A 19,530-nucleotide genomic window follows, 5' to 3' on the forward strand; every position below is an offset into this window, starting at 1 on the left:
AAATGCGACTTATACTCCAGTGTAACTTACATATGTTTTTTCTTCTCTATTATGCATTTTTTTGGCTGGTGTGACTTATAGTCTGGAAAATACGGTATATCTCCATTAATTTGACATTGCATTGACGTTTTGTGAGACACTATAATCCTAGTAGAGGTGATTTCGATGCGTTTGTCTGTTTTGGGTGCAGCGTGAGACTCACAGTTGGTGACGTCCGGCGGGGGGAAGTTGTCGTTGATGAACAGTGAGGTGTGTTTGGAGACTCGGAGGTAAACCACGTCTGGAGTGGACTTGAGCGCTGCCACGGCCTCTTCGTGGCTCACGTCCTCCAGACACGTCCCGTTCACCTGCGCAGGACAAAACAACACTTCAGACGATAAAGACGTGTCAGGATAATCCCAGACTAAATGTAAATGTAACCCTGTAGATTGGTTTGGACCTGTCATATGTCTGGTCTAGGCCAGGTTTAGTTTCTATTACTTTCTAGTTTGTGTAACTAGTTTTCCTTTAACAATTTTGGTAAACTCACAAAGTCAGAATTTATAGTTATTTATTATCATCTAGTTTACAGTTATTTATTATCCTCTATTTATCATCCTCTAGTTTATAGCTATTTATCATCCTCTAATTTACAGTTATTTATTATCCTCTAATTTACAGTTATTATCGTTTAATTTACAGTTATTTATTATCCTCTAGTTTACAGTTATTTATTATCATTTAATTTTACAGTTATTTATTATCATCTAATTTACAGTTATTTATTATCCTCTTACATCATTGTGTTAAATCTTCCTGATTTAGTTCTACTTTAGTCTCTTTTTATTTCTTGCTTAGTCAGTTTATCCCTTGTTTTTATTGAATGTTTTAATGGCGTTTTATGTGTATATCCTGTTGTTTCTATGGTTACGTGAGCAGGGTGCTCTTGTAAACGAGAGCTCGTATAAATGAAGGTTAGCATGCATTAACTGACCTTTTCTTATTTATTGACCGTATTGTCAAAACTCTACACTAAAACGTCACAATATTTTCATTATTGCAATATTGAACATACATATTGAATATTGACGATGAGAGAAAACAATATCTGACAAATACTGGTGGAGTAAAGTAAGGCTATTCACCCTAAACTATTTGACTTTATTAACTACAAGTGAATCCCGCACGCTCCCTCGTCTCCCCCTGGTGGCTAACTTGCACATTTGCGATCACAATGAGGGTTTCTCACAGCTATAAGTTTGTCCCCGATCTGTAGCCGTCCGTCTTTGTGGGCCGCGCCTCCTTCGATGACCTTCGTCACGTAGATGCTGTTGTCGCCGGGAACGTGCTGGTTTCCCAGGCCGCCTGCGATGCTGAAGCCCAGACCTAAAACATACAAAAGATGCAGTTATAAACAGTAAAATTACTACTATCAACACCACAAATACTACTAATACTACTACTGGAAGTCTGTATGTTTTGCCACACACGATCTGAATAAAGTACTTCTCCACTTCTATATTTGATCTTCTCTGGGCTTAAATATACTTCACGTCATAAAACATAAAATAAAGCAACTAGATATAGACAAATATAATATAAAACAACTAGATATAGACAAATATAGAGTGCAAATATCACATGACACACCATGTGACACGGCGCTCTTATCCAGTTTGTAGTTTGTGGATGAGTTTGTAGTAAGTTCAAATATATAATTTAGGGAAAATATTCAAAGTTGGTCCTACATATCGTCCAAAAGTACTGGCAAAGTTTATTGGTTTCTCGTGATTCCGTTTCTCAGCTCTGGAGAGACTCAGATATCTAAAGATGTGTGCCAAAAGGAATACGCAATGCCGCTGAATCCTGCGCGCATCAGCGTTTAAGGAAAATAGAGAACGGAGAACGGTGAGCAGTGTCTGGGGAGGTGGTGACTATGGAATATTCAGAGCCGGAGAATAAAGATTACTCAGACAAACAAAACTCACTCTAGATAGAACTTTGAGGAGGAAATGAGAGGGAAAAACCATAATAACATGTTTAAGAGTCCATTTTGAATAAAATGTCTCCTTCAGAATTAAATTTGCCTCCGAGTCAAGTCCTCTAAACTCTTACGGACCATTTAACTTTTCTTACTTTACTACTGACACAGTTTGACCCCTAAACCGCCCCGTTACCCTCTGACCTTTTGGCCCCTAAACCGCCCCGTTCCCCTCTGACCTTTTGGCCCCTAAACCGCCCCGTTCCCCTCTGACCTTTTGGCCCCTAAACTGTCACGTTCCCTCTGACATTTTGGCCCCTAAACCGCCCCGTTCCCCTCTGACCTTTTGGCCCCTTGACCAGCTTGATGTCCAGGACTTTCTCGCCGAGGCTGCGTCGTCGCCGGACACAGAGGCGGACCAAGCCGCCCGCGTCCTTCAGCGCCTCCACCGCGCCGCTGTGGGTCACGTCCCGGACGTCCGTGTCGTTCACGCGCACGATGCTGTCGTTCACTCTGCAGGGGGCGCCACAGGGGTCAGAAACACAGGGTCAGAATCACACCGTCAGTATCACACGGTCTGAGTCACACGGTCAGGATCACGCGGTCAGAATCACACCGTCAGTATCACATGGTCAGAATCACACGGTCAGAATCATCACACGGTCAGAATCACATGGTCAGAATCACGTGGTCAGAATCACATGGTCAGAATCACACGGTCAGAATCACATGAACAGAATCACGCGGTCAGAATCACACGGTCAGAATCATCACACGGTCAGAATCACATGGTCAGAATCACGCGGTCAGAATCACATGGTCAGAATCACGCGGTCAGAATCACACGGTCAGAATCATCACACGGTCAGAATCACATGGTCAGAATCACGCGGTCAGAATCACATGAACAGAATCACGCGGTCAGAATCACATGAACAGAATCACGCGGTCAGAATCACACGGTCAGAATCATCACACGGTCAGAATCACATGGTCAGAATCACATGGTCAGAATCACATGGTCAGAATCACATGGTCAGAATCACGCGGTCAGAATCACACGGTCAGAAACACACATTTAAATCAAGTCAGAGGTTTTGTCCCGGTTTATGGTTCGCGTTTCACATTTTTGGACTGATCCACTCGGCGACTTCCCGGTCAGCGTAAGATTTACAAAAGTGACATTGTTTTTTCCACAGTAGCTTTAGAGATGGCGATGCCGTCGTCCAGCGCCAAAGACGTGATCGTTGTCAATTAAAAAAGGACTTTAAACCATAAAATGACAAGTTTGTGGAGCCATTCCCAAACAAATAATACTGAGAAGTTTCAATATTCAAAAACACTTGTATTTAGACATAAAGTGCCCCCTACAGGTCGGACGACTCATTGAAGATAAACATATTTTGAATTTTGCAAAACATTATAAAAAAATTATCCCAGAATCGCACATTTATTCGGTTTACAATTTCACTTCCTGTTTGTAATTGATGACATCACAAGAGAAAATTACCCAGCAATCACTGGGCCAAAACTCATCTCATGTCATTTTTTTTTTCATTTGACAAATAAAAACAAATCACTTTATTTTGTTTAGAGTCAAAAAAGTTGTTTCTTTGTGTAAATTCTGCATAAACTGGAGTGAGTGTCCACTTCCTGTCATTTTCTACCGATTTTTCAAAGTCTCCACAAAACTATAATTAATATGTACAACGGGTATAAATACACAAAATAAAGTCAAAATAAAAAAATCTTAAAAACCTGTCATAGGCACTTTAATATCCATATTTCAGGCGACAAAACGACTAAACGTCCAAACAAATCAAAACCCCCCCAAAATTCCAGGAGCAGGTGTCTTCATAACCAGGATATTCAAACAAAAAAACACGCAAACGTAAAAAAAAAAAAACAAGGTTGCGTTCTCGTTTTAGACTTCGATAATGCAGGGCCATTCGGGGACCCTAAGCGGAAATGCCCCAAGCCTCCAAAGAGGTCAATCTAACTTTATTTTAGCAAACCTAAAACCTTATCATTGTTTGTTTGGCATCGGCTCCACAAACCTAACTCGTAACATTATTCCTTTTAACTTTGGCGTTTGATATTTGCGCTGACAAGAGAAGAAGAAGAGCTTTCCCCCGGCTTTTGTTTCATGCGACACGAACCGTAAACCAGGTCGACAAATTTAGTTTCTCTCGATTTGTTTTTCGGAACGGCGAGCGTCCGACCGTCCGAGCGACCGAACGCCACCGGAGGCGTCGCGGGACAGCGTACGATGGCGTCGCGAGCGTGATGGTTTTTACCGCAGGCGTCCGTTCTGCGCCGCCGCTCCTCCGGGGATGATCTTGGTGATGAAGATGGACGGGTCGTCTCCGATGTGAGGGTTGTCGGTTCCCCCGGCGATGCTGAAGCCCAGGCCCGAGTTTCCCTGGAAAACACCGGACAAACAAGGCAAACGCCTGTGAAGTGCTCCATCTACTGGCGGTTTGTTGTATTGTTTATTCAGAGGATTATTTGTGAGCGTGTTTTGTTGTTTTGATTTTCCTACAGGCCCCTACAGGTCGGACGACTCACTGAACTAACATTTTTAACACAGAATAGCATTTTTAGGTTTATATTTTAACTTCCTGTTTGTAATTGATGACATCACACCAGGAAATTACCCAGCAAACACTGGGAAAAACTCATCTAATCTCACAGTTTTTTAATTTGACGAATACAAATATATGAAAGCGACTTCATTTTGTTGAATTCATGTTTAAAGAGACAAAACGTTTCTTTTGTGTAAATTGCACATAAACTTTGACTGGAATGAGTGTCCCTGGTGTGATGTCACTTCCTGTCATTTTACACAGATTTTTCAACATTTTCTCCACAAATACCTGCTCGATTGGTGTAAAACTATAATTTATATGCACAACAGGTATAAACACACCAAATAAAGTCAACATTAGAAACTCGTAAAAACATGTCATAGGCACTTTAAGTCCTCAAAAAGTTTAAGTTTTTCTGTCATTGAGGCTAATATTTTACTTCGGTTTTATTTGCAATTCAAGATAATTTTTTTTTTTCTAAAACAGAACATTTAAAATATGGAGGCCTGCTGCTACAGTAGATAGTGATTATTATCATGAATAATTGTGTATTATTGAAGAAAATCAGTGTTGTTTATTGTGTTTTTTGTGACATTTTGATTTAATCATGTTTTTTTATAGTCAATTAATCATTATCAGCCTCCGCGAGAACAAACAACAAATCAACAAACATTGTCACTGTCAGAAATCTGCTGCACGCTGTATTATATCTATAAATATATTGCCATTTATCTTTTCTACACCAACAAACACGATTTAAATAAAAAGAGTTGTTTTCTGAGCGAGTCAGAGCGAAGCCAGTGGAGCGACAGAACCAGGTCAGAACAGAAAAGAGTCTAAAGACAGAGAGCCTCGGGTCAAAGAAGCACAAACACCACCGAGTAATGGGACTGAAGACGAGGGAGGAGGAGAGGTGGAGGAGGAGAGAAGAGGAGGAGAGAAGGAGGAGAGGAGGAGGGAAGAGGAGGAGGAGAGGAGGAGGGAAGAGGAGAGAGGAGGAGAGGAGGAGAGAAGAGAGCCTCAGGTCAAAGAAGCACAAACACCACCGAGTAATGGGACTGAAGACGAGGGAGGAGGAGAGGTGGAGGAGGAGAGAAGAGGAGGAGAGAAGGAGGAGAGGAGGAGGGAAGAGGAGGAGGAGAGGAGGAGGGAAGAGGAGAGAGGAGGAGAGGAGGAGAGAAGAGAGCCTCAGGTCAAAGAAGCACAAACACGACCGAGTAATGGGACTGAAGACGAGGGAGGAGGAGAGGAGGAGGGAGGAGGAGGAGAGATGAGGAGAGAGGAGGAGAGAGGAGGAGAGAAGAGAGCCTCAGGTCAAAGAAGCACAAACACCACCGAGTAATGGGACTGAAGATGAGGGTGGAGAGGAGGAGGAGAGAAGGAGAGGAGGCGAGGAGGAGAGAAGAGGAGGGGGAGAGGAGGAGGGAAGAGGAGAGAGGAGGAGGGAAGAGGAGAGAGGAGGAGAGGAGGAGAGAAGAGAGCCTCGGGTCAAAGAAGCACAAACACCACCGAGTAATGGGACTGAAGACGAGGGAGGAGGAGAGGTGGAGGAGGAGAGAAGAGGAGGAGAGAAGGAGGAGAGGAGGAGGGAAGAGGAGGAGGAGAGGAGGAGGGAAGAGGAGAGAGGAGGAGAGGAGGAGGGAAGAGGAGAGAGGAGGAGAGGAGGACAGAAGAGAACCTCGGGTCAAAGAAGCACAAACACCACCGAGTAATGGGACTGAAGACGAGGGAGGAGGAGAGGAGGGGGAGGGAGGAGGAGGAGAGAAGAGGAGAGAAGAGGAGGAGAGATGAGGAGAGAGGAGGAGAGAGGAGGAGAGAAGAGGAGAGAGGAGGGGAGAGGAGGAGAGGAGGGGGAGGGAGGAGGAGGAGAGAAGAGGAGAGAAGAGGAGGAGAGATGAGGAGAGAAGGAGAGGAGGCGAGGAGGAGAGAAGAGGAGGGGGAGGAGGAGAGAGGAGGAGGGGGAAGAGGAGAGAGGAGGAGGAGGAGAGAGGAGGAGGAGGCGAGGAGGAGAGAGGAGGAGGAGGAGAGGAGGAGAGAGGAGGAGGAGGAGAGAGGAGGAGGAGGAGAGGAGGAGGCAGGAGAGAAGAGGAGGAGGGGGAGGAGGAGAGGAGGAGACAGACTCCACAGAAAATAAGTGACAAAACTACAGATTATTTTAAAGTTTCATCTGCAGATTTTCCATTTCCAATAAACATATTCTAATGATGGAGTTTTGAATCTTCAAAAGTGTCCTCTTACCCGCTCCAGAGTGATCTCTTCATACTCATAGTCTGCTTCTGTTCCATTCACCTGCACAACAAACAAACAAACAAACAAACAAACATTTTATTCTAATGAGTTCATTGTGTATCTATTGGCAACCACGGAGAATAAACACTGTCGAATTAAAACCACAAAGGATTGATCGCAATGACGGCTGAAAGAAGTTAATCACCAGAAGAAGAATCATCAACTAATTAAGTTTAACGGCTCAAATATGAATTGTGTTTATGTTTATGTTTATTACATCATGTTCTAAGGAGGAAGATAATGACATTTTTACATGTTCTAAGGAGGAAGATAATGACCTTTTTACATGTTCTAAGGAGGAAGATAATGACCTTTTTACATGTTCTAAGGAGGACAATAAGGAACTTTAACATGTTCTAAGGAGGACAATAAGGAGCTTTTACATGTTCTAAGGAGGACGATAATGAGCTTTTTACATGTTCTAAGGAGGACAATAAGGAACTTTTACATGTTCTAAGGAGGACGATAATGAGCTTTTTACATGTTCTAAGGAGGACAATAAGGAGCTTTTACATGTTCTAAGGAGGACGATAATGAGCTTTTTACATGTTCTAAGGAGGACAATAAGGAGCTTTTACATGTTCTAAGGAGGACGATAATGACCTTTTACATGTTCTAAGGAGGACGATAATGACCTTTTTACATGTTCTAAGGAGGACGATAAGGAGCTTTTACATGTTCTAAGGAGGACGATAATGACCTTTTTACATGTTCTAAGGAGGACGATAAGGAGCTTTTTACATGTTCTAAGGAGGACGATAAGGAGCTTTTACATGTTCTAAGGAGGACGATAATGAGCTTTTTACATGTTCTAAGGAGGACAATAAGGAGCTTTTACATGTTCTAAGGAGGACGATAATGAGCTTTTTACATGTTCTAAGGAGGACAATAAGGAACTTGTACATGTTCTAAGGAGGACAATAATGACCTTTTTACATGTTCTAAGGAGGACGATAATGAGCTTTTACATGTTCTAAGGAGGACGATAATGAGCTTTTACATGTTCTAAGGAGGACGATAATGAGCTTTTTACATGTTCTAAGGAGGACAATAAGGAGCTTTTACATGTTCTAAGGAGGACGATAATGAGCTTTTTACATGTTCTAAGGAGGACAATAAGGAGCTTTTACATGTTCTAAGGAGGACAATAAGGAGCTTTTACATGTTCTAAGGAGGACGATAATGAGCTTTTTACATGTTCTAAGGAGGACAATAAGGAACTTTTACATGTTCTAAGGAGGACGATAATGAGCTTTTTACATGTTCTAAGGAGGACAATAAGGAACTTTTACATGTTCTAAGGAGGACGATAATGAGCTTTTTACATGTTCTAAGGAGGACAATAAGGAGCTTTTACATGTTCTAAGGAGGACGATAATGAGCTTTTTACATGTTCTAAGGAGGACAATAAGGAGCTTTTACATGTTCTAAGGAGGACAATAAGGAGCTTTTACATGTTCTAAGGAGGACGATAAGGAGCTTTTACATGTTCTAAGGAGGACAATAAGGAGCTTTTACATGTTCTAAGGAGGACAATAAGGAGCTTTTTACATGTTCTAAGGAGGACGATAATGAGCTTTTTACATGCTCTAAGGAGGACAATAAGGAGCTTTTACATGTTCTAAGGAGGACGATAATGAGCTTTTTACATGTTCTAAGGAGGACGATAATGAGCTTTTTACATGTTCTAAGGAGGACAATAAGGAACTTTTACATGTTCTAAGGAGGACGATAATGAGCTTTTTACATGTTCTAAGGAGGACAATAAGGAACTTTTACATGTTCTAAGGAGGACGATAATGAGCTTTTTACATGTTCTAAGGAGGACAATAAGGAGCTTTTACATGTTCTAAGGAGGACGATAAGGAGCTTTTACATGTTCTAAGGAGGACAATAAGGAGCTTTTACATGTTCTAAGGAGGACAATAATGAGCTTTTACATGTTCTAAGGAGGACGATAAGGAGCTTTTACATGTTCTAAGGAGGACAATAAGGAGCTTTTACATGTTCTAAGGAGGACAATAATGAGCTTTTACATGTTCTAAGGAGGACAATAAGGAGCTTTTACATGTTCTAAGGAGGACGATAAGGAGCTTTTTACATGTTCTAAGTAGGACGATAATGAGCTTTTTACATGTTCTAAGGAGGACAATAAGGAGCTTTTACATGTTCTAAGGAGGACGATAATGAGCTTTTTACATGTTCTAAGGAGGACAATAAGGAACTTTTACATGTTCTAAGGAGGACAATAATGAGATTTTTACATGTTCTAAGGAGGACAATAAGGAGCTTTTACATGTTCTAAGGAGGACGATAATGAGCTTTTTACATGTTCTAAGGAGGACAATAAGGAGCTTTTACATGTTCTAAGGAGGACGATAATGAGCTTTTTACATGTTCTAAGGAGGACAATAAGGAGCTTTTACATGTTCTAAGGAGGACAATAAGGAGCTTTTACATGTTCTAAGGAGGACGATAAGGAGCTTTTACATGTTCTAAGGAGGACAATAAGGAGCTTTTACATGTTCTAAGGAGGACAATAAGGAGCTTTTTACATGTTCTAAGGAGGACGATAATGAGCTTTTTACATGTTCTAAGGAGGACAATAAGGAGCTTTTACATGTTCTAAGGAGGACGATAATGAGCTTTTTACATGTTCTAAGGAGGACAATAAGGAGCTTTTACATGTTCTAAGGAGGACAATAAGGAGCTTTTACATGTTCTAAGGAGGACAATAAGGAGCTTTTACATGTTCTAAGGAGGACGATAAGGAGCTTTTACATGTTCTAAGGAGGACAATAAGGAGCTTTTACATGTTCTAAGGAGGACGATAAGGAGCTTTTTACATGTTCTAAGGAGGACAATAAGGAGATTTTTACATGTTCTAAGGAGGACGATAATGAGCTTTTTACATGTTTTAAGGAGGACAATAAGGAGCTTTTACATGTTCTAAGGAGGACGATAATGAGCTTTTTACATGTTCTAAGGAGGACGATAATGAGCTTTTTACATGTTCTAAGGAGGACAATAAGGAACTTGTACATGTTCTAAGGAGGACGATAAGGAGCTTTTACATGTTCTAAGGAGGACGATAAGGAGCTTTTACATGTTCTAAGGAGGAGGCTTCAGATTCAGGAACACACTGTGGTCAGTTCAGCTCCTGGACCAGTATTTGGTCCAAAGTGATCAAAACTCATGTTGTGTTTGTGTGTTCTCTGTGTGTTCTCTCTGTGTGTGTGTTCTCTGTGTGTGTGTTCTCTCTGTGTATGTGTTCTCTGTGTGTGTGTTCTTTCTGTGTGTGTGTTCTCTCTGTGTATGTGTTCTCTGTGTGTGTGTTCTCTCTGTGTGTGTGTTCTCTCTGTGTATGTGTTCTCTGTGTGTGTGTTCTCTGTGTGTGCGTGTTCTCTCTCTGTGTGTGTGTGTGTGTTCTCTCTGCGTGTGTGTGTGTGTTCTCTCTGCGTGTGTGCTTCTGAATGACGCACGTGGATTAAGACTGTGACGTCCCACTGCAGCGCTGACGTCCCCCAGAGCATTAAGTTCAGTGCCTCCTACAGGTCAGACCGCTAAACGCAGTTGAGATAAAGATATTTTAGAATTTTGCTAAAAATGTTAGCACAGAATGGCACATTTTTAAGGTGTCTAACTTCACTTCCTGTTTGTAATTGATGACATAACACTAGGAAATTAAACCCAAAACTCATCTAATGTAATTCATTTATTTATTTGACAAGTTAAAATACAATACAGAAAAAAGTACAGATTTTTCTACTTTTCCCCCAGAAATACCTACTCAATAGGCATTTTAGGCATAGGCTGTTCAATTTAGTTCAGTTTGGTCTGCAGCCGCCCCCGGACCCCATGTTGAAAATAACTAAAAACTGATTTGAATATTACATTCCTGAAGACAAACAACTTTTAACCGTTACTATTTCATTTCTTCCTCCAGCGTCTGAAACTCTCTGAACCACACGTTTTTTTAAACTGTAGCTCAGAGAAATAAAGCACTCGCGATGATGCGCCGCGCCCTGACGCCATCGCCCGCGGGTCGTTCTGACGCCATCGCCCGCGGGTCGTTCTGACGCCATCGCCCGCAGGTCGTTCTGACGCCATCGCACGCGGGTCGTTCACGGAGCAGGTACGGAGAGAGAAGGCCGAGCGCTGTGGCGTGCGTTTGCCCAAAGTGTGGCGTGTGGCGTCTGCTGCAGTGGGTCAGTGTTCCCCCCCGGGCTCCGTCCTAATCCCGCTCTCTAATCTGCGTGTCAGATTATTTCAGATTGGACTGTGTCACATATTACGGCCTCACATATGGAGCCGGCGCTGGGGGCAAAAGAGCAAAATGACCCCGCGTTCTGTCCCGCCGCAGGAAATACAAACACAACCTTTACCACAACTTGAGACTATATAAATACCGTATTTTCCAGACTATAAATCGCACCTTTCTTCATAGTTTTGGCTGGGGTGCAACTCACACTTATATTTATACTTATATACTTATACTCCGGAGCGACTTATACGTGATGTTATTTGTTATTTTCACACTTGCAACCGCATTTCATCCTCCAGTGCGACGTATATATGTTTTTTTTTCTTCTCTATTTTGCATTTTTTGGCTGCTGCGACTTTTACTCTTGTGCGATTTATAGTCCGGAAAATATTGTATATTTTGGATGATTCTTCTGATGAATCGATGAGTTGTTAACGCGGTGTGATTGCTGCTCTGATTAATCAAACCTTTAAGAGTCCGTGTATTGTCCAGTTAACGATCCGATTACTGCATCAGTCGCAATGAATCGATTGTTCCAGCTTTCTTTTGATATTACAGTTTCAAAATATCCTGTATTTTTATCCTGGAAAAAAATAAATGCAGTAGCTGTAGTTTACGCTCCTTTAATTAATCTAAAACACATAATTTTGAACATAAATGGCACTGGACTAAATGGGACTTTTATTTTGAAACTTGTGTGCCTAATTTTTCTTAAATCTTATTTCCACATTTAATTATTTTTTGAATTAAAATGAAATATTACAAATAAAATTAAATAAAAATAAATAAATCTCGCAGTGTGGTACAACTGATTCTTCCATAACCATTTATTTATTCTAACTATTAAAAAACAAACAAACATAAATGTTGTTTCGTGTTGATTGGATGTGTTTGAGCCGTCACATGCAGAAGGTCAGAAGCAGATTATGACATCAGGAGCTAATAAGTAAAGTGTATGATAAACAGTCTGTGTCGATAACATGTGCCAGTATGTGCCAGTGTGAATAACATGTGCCAGTGTGGATAACATGTGCCAGTATGTACCAGTGTGGATTACATGTGCCAGTGTGGATAACATGTGCCAGTATGTGCCAGTGTGGATAACATGTGCCAGTGTGGATAACATGTGCCGTTGTGGATAACATGTGCCAGTGTGCCAACACATGTCCCAGTGTGGATAACATGTCCCAGTGTGGATAACATGTGCCAGTGTGGATAACATGTGCCAGTGTGGATAACATGTGCCAGTGTGCCAACACATGTCCCAGTGTGGATAACATGTGCCAGTGTGTGCCAGTGTGGATATCATGTGCCAGTGTGGATATCATGTGCCAGTGTGGATAACATGTGCCAGTGTGGATAGCATGTGCCAGTGTGGATAACATGTGCCAGTGTGTGCCAGTGTGGATAACATGTCCCAGTGTGCCAACACATGTCCCAGTGTGGATAACATGTGCCAGTATGTGCCAGTGTGGATATCATGTGCCAGTGTGGATATCATGTGCCAGTGTGGATAACATGTGCCAGTGTGGATAGCATGTGCCAGTGTGGATAACATGTGCCAGTGTGCCAACACATGTCCCAGTGTGGATATCATGTGCCAGTGTGGATAACATGTGCCAGTGTGGATAACATGTCCCAGTGTGGATAACATGTGCCAGTGTGAATAACATGTGCCAGTGTGGATAACATGTGCCAGTGTGCCAACATGTGCCAGTGTGCCAACATGTACCAGTGTGCCAACATGTACCAGTGTGGATAACATGTGCCAGTGTGGATAACATGTGCCAGTGTGGATAACATGTGCCAGTGTGCCAACATGTACCAGTGTGCCAACATGTTCCAGTGTGGATAACATGTCCCAGTGTGGATAACATGTGCCAGTGTGGATAACATGTGCCAGTGTGGATAACATGTGCCAGTGTGCCAACACATGTCCCAGTGTGGATAACATGTGCCAGTATGTGCCAGTGTGGATATCATGTGCCAGTGTGGATATCATGTGCCAGTGTGGATAACATGTGCCAGTGTGGATAGCATGTGCCAGTGTGGATAACATGTGCCAGTGTGGATAACATGTCCCAGTGTGGATAACATGTGCCAGTGTGGATAACATGTGCCAGTGTGCCAACACATGTCCCAGTGTGGATAACATGTGCCAGTATGTGCCAGTGTGGATATCATGTGCCAGTGTGGATATCATGTGCCAGTGTGGATAACATGTGCCAGTGTGGATAGCATGTGCCAGTGTGGATAACATGTGCCAGTGTGGATAACATGTCCCAGTGTGGATAACATGTGCCAGTGTGAATAACATGTGCCAGTGTGGATAACATGTGCCAGTGTGGATAACATGTGCCAGTGTGCCAACATGTGCCAGTGTGCCAGCATGTACCAGTGTGCCAACATGTACCAGTGTGGATAACATGTGCCAGTGTGGATAACATGTGCCAGTGTGAATAACATGTGCCACTCTGCCAACATGTGCCAGTGTGGATAACATGTGCCAGTGTGAATAACATGTGCCACTCTGCCAAAATGTGCCAGTGTGGATAACATGTGCCAGTGTGCCAACATGTGCCAGTGTGCCAACATGTACCAGTGTGCCAACATGTACCAGTGTGGATAACATGTGCCAGTGTGCCAACATGTGCCAGTGTGGATAACATGTGCCAGTGTGGATAACATGTGCCAGTGTGCCAACATGTGCCAATGTGCCAACATGTACCAGTGTGCCAACATGTACCAGTGTGGATAACATGTGCCAGTGTGCCAACATGTGCCAGTGTGGATAACATGTGCCAGTGTGGATAACATGTGCAACTGTGCCAACATGTGTCAGTGTACCAACATGTGCCAGTGTGCCAACATGTGCCAGTGCGCCAACATGTGCCAGTGTGGATAACATGTGCCAGTGTGGATAACATGTGCCAGTGCGCCAACATGTGCCAGTGTGCCAACATGTGCCAGTGTGCCAACATGTGCCAGTATGTGCCAGTGTGGATAACATGTGCCAGTGTGGAAAAAAATAAATGCAGTAGCTGTAGTTTACGCTCCTTTAATTAATCTAAAACACATAATTTTGAACATAAATGGCACTGGACTAAATGGGACTTTTATTTTGAAACTTGTGTGCCTAATTTTTCTTAAATCTTATTTCCACATTTAATTATTTTTTGAATTAAAATGAAATATTACAAATAAAATTAAATAAAAATAAATAAATCTCGCAGTGTGGTACAACTGATTCTTCCATAACCATTTATTTATTCCAACTATTAAAAAACAAACAAACATAAATGTTGTTTCGTGTTGATTGGATGTGTTTGAGCCGTCACATGCAGAAGGTCAGAAGCAGATTATGACATCAGGAGCTAATAAGTAAAGTGTATGATAAACAGTCTGTGTCGATAACATGTGCCAGTATGTGCCAGTGTGAATAACATGTGCCAGTGTGGATAACATGTGCCAGTATGTACCAGTGTGGATAACATGTGCCAGTGTGGATAACATGTGCCAGTATGTGCCAGTGTGGATAACATGTGCCAGTGTGGATAACATGTGCCAGTGTGGATAACATGTGCCAGTGTGCCAACACATGTCCCAGTGTGGATAACATGTCCCAGTGTGGATAACATGTGCCAGTGTGGATAACATGTGCCAGTGTGCCAACACATGTCCCAGTGTGGATAACATGTGCCAGTGTGTGCCAGTGTGGATATCATGTGCCAGTGTGGATATCATGTGCCAGTGTGGATAACATGTGCCAGTGTGGATAGCATGTGCCAGTGTGGATAACATGTGTCAGTGTGTGCCAGTGTGGATAACATGTCCCAGTGTGCCAACACATGTCCCAGTGTGGATAACATGTGCCAGTATGTGCCAGTGTGGATATCATGTGCCAGTGTGGATATCATGTGCCAGTGTGGATAACATGTGCCAGTGTGGATAGCATGTGCCAGTGTGGATAACATGTGCCAGTGTGCCAACACATGTCCCAGTGTGGATATCATGTGCCAGTGTGGATATCATGTGCCAGTGTGGATAACATGTGCCAGTGTGGATAACATGTCCCAGTGTGGATAACATGTGCCAGTGTGAATAACATGTGCCAGTGTGGATAACATGTGCCAGTGTGGATAACATGTGCCAGTGTGCCAACATGTGCCAGTGTGCCAACATGTACCAGTGTGCCAACATGTACCAGTGTGGATAACATGTGCCAGTGTGGATAACATGTGCCAGTGTGGATAACATGTGCCAGTGTGGATAACATGTGCCAGTGTGCCAACATGTACCAGTGTGCCAACATGTTCCAGTGTGGATAACATGTCCCAGTGTGGATAACATGTGCCAGTGTGGATAACATGTGCCAGTGTGGATAACATGTGCCAGTGTGCCAACACATGTCCCAGTGTGGATAACATGTGCCAGTATGTGCCAGTGTGGATATCATGTGCCAGTGTGGATATCATGTGCCAGTGTGGATAACATGTGCCAGTGTGGATAGCATGTGCCAGTGTGGATAACATGTGCCAGTGTGGATAACATGTCCCAGTGTGGATAACATGTGCCAGTGTGAATAACATGTGCCAGTGTGGATAACATGTGCCAGTGTGGATAACATGTGCCAGTGTGGATAACATGTGCCAGTGTGAATAACATGTGCCACTCTGCCAACATGTACCAGTGTGGATAACATGTGCCAGTGTGGATAACATGTGCCAGTGTGAATAACATGTGCCACTCTGCCAACATGTGCCAGTGTGGATAACATGTGCCAGTGTGAATAACATGTGCCACTCTGCCAAAATGTGCCAGTGTGGATAACATGTGCCAGTGTGGATAACATGTGCCAGTGTGCCAACATGTACCAGTGTGCCAACATGTACCAGTGTGGATAACATGTGCCAGTGTGCCAACATGTGCCAGTGTGGATAACATGTGCCAGTGTGGATAACATGTGCCAGTGTGCCAACATGTGCCAATGTGCCAACATGTACCAGTGTGCCAACATGTACCAGTGTGGATAACATGTGCCAGTGTGCCAACATGTGCCAGTGTGGATAACATGTGCCAGTGTGGATAACATGTGCAACTGTGCCAACATGTGTCAGTGTACCAACATGTGCCAGTGTGCCAACATGTGCCAGTGCGCCAACATGTGCCAGTGTGGATAACATGTGCCAGTGTGGATAACATGTGCCAGTGCGCCAACATGTGCCAGTGTGCCAACATGTGCCAGTGTGCCAACATGTGCCAGTGTGGATAACATGTGCCAGTGTGCCAACATGTGCCAGTGTGGATAACATGTGCCAGTGTGCCAACATGTGCCAGTGTGGATAACATGTGCCAGTGTGCCAACATGTGCCAGTGTGGATAACATGTGCCAGTGTGCCAACAGGTGCCAGTGCGCCAACATGTGCCAGTGTGGATAACATGTGCCAGTGTGCCAACAGGTGCCAGTGTGGATAACATGTGCCAGTGTGGATAACATGTGCCAGTGTGCCAACAGGTGCCAGTGTGGATAACATGTGCCAGTGTGCCAACATGTGCCAGTGTGGATGACATGTAACAGCATGTGCCAGTGTGCCAACATGTGTCAGTGTGCCAACATGTGCCAGTGCAACTATTACTGTGTGAGTGATTATGTGGTCAGTTTGGGCTTGAGGAACACAGACTCCATGCGGATTCACTTCTGCAGCTGCATCATAATCGTAGAATCCGCATGTTGTTTACGTGTTCTTTACATGTTGTTTACACGTTTGTTTACATGTTGTTTACAAGTCATTTACATGTTTGTTTACATGTTTACACAGCTCCCGTATTTGCAATCAGACGCTCTCGACGGGACGTGCGAAACACCGGAGCCTCGCTAACGACATCCCCGCGTGTAGCACGGATTAGTTTAGCATTCACGCTAACGACTGCACGATGAACACTTCTTGAAGCTAACATCCCGCCCCATAAATCACACCGAAAAGCGTGTGCGATTCGAGGCTTTGGAGCCGCCGACCCACAGACGCGAGCTGTGACACCACCGCGACAATTATCGCTGACGAGGAGCGCGATGCGAGCAGTGCTTCCTCAAACTCGTGAAGACGCGCAGTGCATCGGGTTTAAAATCTGATTGTTCAAACGTGCAGCCGGCTTTAGACACAAAGATAAATCTGTACATTCACATGTAATTCACTTTATTTCAGACATTTACTTTGGGCAGTTGGTGGAAGCTGGAACCCCCAAAGGGTCCTGTATTTCTAACGCTTGAGTCCCACTTTAAAAGGCAGCTTCCCCAGAATGTTCCACAGTATGGCATTACCTATCTCCATGGACACAGAAGCAGGTGGTGCAACATGGCCGGTTCATTTCCGGACTAAAAACACGTGTCTGTGCGATTCCTCCGCAATCCAGGTCTTTACAGGACTACTCTGAAACACACATCTAAACCAGGAAAGTCTCTCTCTAGAGGAGCACCCAAGGGAAACCTATACAGACACAGGCAGAACATGCAAACTCGGCACAGAAACAACCTTCGTGCAGTGAGTGCTAATCGAACACTTGACTCATTCAGTTCTTCAGCAGACTCTCCTGACTGTAAACAAACGGCTTGTGTACGTCTCAGTGAAGCTCTGCCTCCTTCAGACAGAATCGGACGATAAAAAGCTAAAAACAATTAAGCAACTTTAGTCCAGGCCTTGTTAAAAAAATAAATAAATAATAATAATAAAAAATAAATATAGCCGCAAGCGGCAATGATCGGCCCTCGCCACGCCGCCGCTGCCACGCCGCAAGAGGAGGGGGCGCTAACGCGCCCCAATTGTCCTTTTATTACGCCTACTGCTGAATCTGTGACGCTGTCACATCTTCTCCCCTTTGTTTTACCATCAAAAAGCTATTTTATTTTGAATTCTTGGCAAAATAGGGCCAACGCCCTGGGAGGAGTACGTAAAAGTACGACGTTTGGAAAAACTCCGAAGTCATGTTTAGCCATTTTTGAAGCAATATGGCCGACATTTGGTTGGGCGGACGGCGTTGCCGTAATAATATTTTTTACTTCTCTTGTCACCATCTACCTCTGCGCCAAATTTCATGATTCTACGATCAGATTTTTTTTGGGTCATTTCCCATCTCTCAATGCATTTTTGGTACATTTGGGGGCGCTGACGCGCCAATTTTTTTTATTTTAGAAAAGGGAAATAGCCAGAATGTAGAGAGGCACGATTTTTAGAGGTGTGCTAATTTTTGTGACTTTTCGTCAATGTTCACAGGGTGAAAAATAGGGGGGTTGGTCCCGAGAAGAAAGAAAGAAAGAAAGAAAGAATTAAAGCCGCAAGCGGCATCCAACGGCCCTCGCAGGCCGCCGGCCTTCCGACTCTGCGCTTTCGACTTGATAAAGATGGCGCCCTTATTGTGTGTTGAATAAAAAAAGAACTTGACAGACGGCGACACAATTGACATGGCCAATCCAGTGCAAATCAACACAAGTGTCAGTCAAATTTGCTGCGCCGCCGCACAGAGACCGTAGCACTTGGAATAAAAATATGGATAAATTTTGATGCCGCGCTTGTGTAGATGATTTTTCCCAAAGTAAAGCTTGATCGAGCTATTGCCCACGGAGGAGTTTGTTAAAGTGTGAAGCGTAAATGTGAACATTTCAAGGATTTGGCGTTTTTCCCATTTGTGACAGTATATTTGCAGCTCCACGGCACAGAGACCGTACCACTTAAAATCAAAATATGACTAACTTTTGATGCCCCGCTTGTGTAGATGATATTCTCCAAATATGAGCTTGATCGGGCTATCGCCCTAGGAGGAGTTTGTTAAAGTGTGAAGCGTAAAAATGTGGTGATTTGAGCGATTCTACGATTTTCCCATAAGGATAACATGGGATGTTTCTGTCAACGCTACGGTTACGCCGTACAAAATATGACTTTGGCTCTCATACTTTTATGATCAGGATGGCAAATTAGAATTTTGTTCAAAATATCATGTCATTTGGAAAAACTCTATTGTTTATAGGCCACTCTGAAGGCCAAATAGTCAGAATTCTGGGAAACGTTTGCGGCTCCGTCGCACAGAGACCGTAAAAGTTATCCTTAAAATTTGGATAACTTTAGATGCCCCACATGTCTAGAGGACGTACACCGATTTTGAGGTTGGTGGGCAAAACGCACTAGGAGGACTTCGTTAAAGTGTAAAACATAAAAATGTGGTAATTTGAGAGATTTTGTGGTTTTCCCATAGGGATAACATGGGAGGTTTCTGTCATCGCTACGACTACGCCGTAAAAAATTAGGCATTTTTGTGATTGGCTTTTGTGATTGGGACGGCAAAATAGAATTTTGGGTAAAGTTTAGACAATTTTGGTAAAACTAATTTTTGACCTTCAATGTTAATTTAAAGGTCACTCTGTAGGGGGCGCTATCGCG

General features: G+C 43.3%; 1 protein-coding gene across 8 annotated transcripts in view; it reads right to left on the reverse strand.

Moving 5' to 3' along the window:
• Nucleotides 1-19,530, reverse strand: part of LOC140353570 (discs large homolog 1-like protein) — a 147,951-nt gene that overhangs the window by 43,317 nt on the left and 85,104 nt on the right. For all 8 annotated transcript variants that reach the window (XM_072438174.1, XM_072438173.1, XM_072438177.1 and 5 more), the window contains 5 exons: nt 6,787-6,837; nt 4,258-4,382; nt 2,304-2,473; nt 1,229-1,365; nt 203-347 (listed from right to left, as the gene is read on the reverse strand). In XM_072438174.1, coding sequence (XP_072294275.1) covers nt 203-347; nt 1,229-1,365; nt 2,304-2,473; nt 4,258-4,382; nt 6,787-6,837 — 628 coding nt within the window. The remainder of the gene's footprint in view (nt 1-202; nt 348-1,228; nt 1,366-2,303; nt 2,474-4,257; nt 4,383-6,786; nt 6,838-19,530) is intronic.

Source organism: Eucyclogobius newberryi, unplaced genomic scaffold (assembly GCF_026437365.1).
Source record: "Eucyclogobius newberryi isolate DKJ021-1_F unplaced genomic scaffold, fEucNew1.0.hap1 SCAF_9, whole genome shotgun sequence".
Lineage (NCBI taxonomy): Eukaryota > Metazoa > Chordata > Actinopteri > Gobiiformes > Gobiidae > Eucyclogobius > Eucyclogobius newberryi.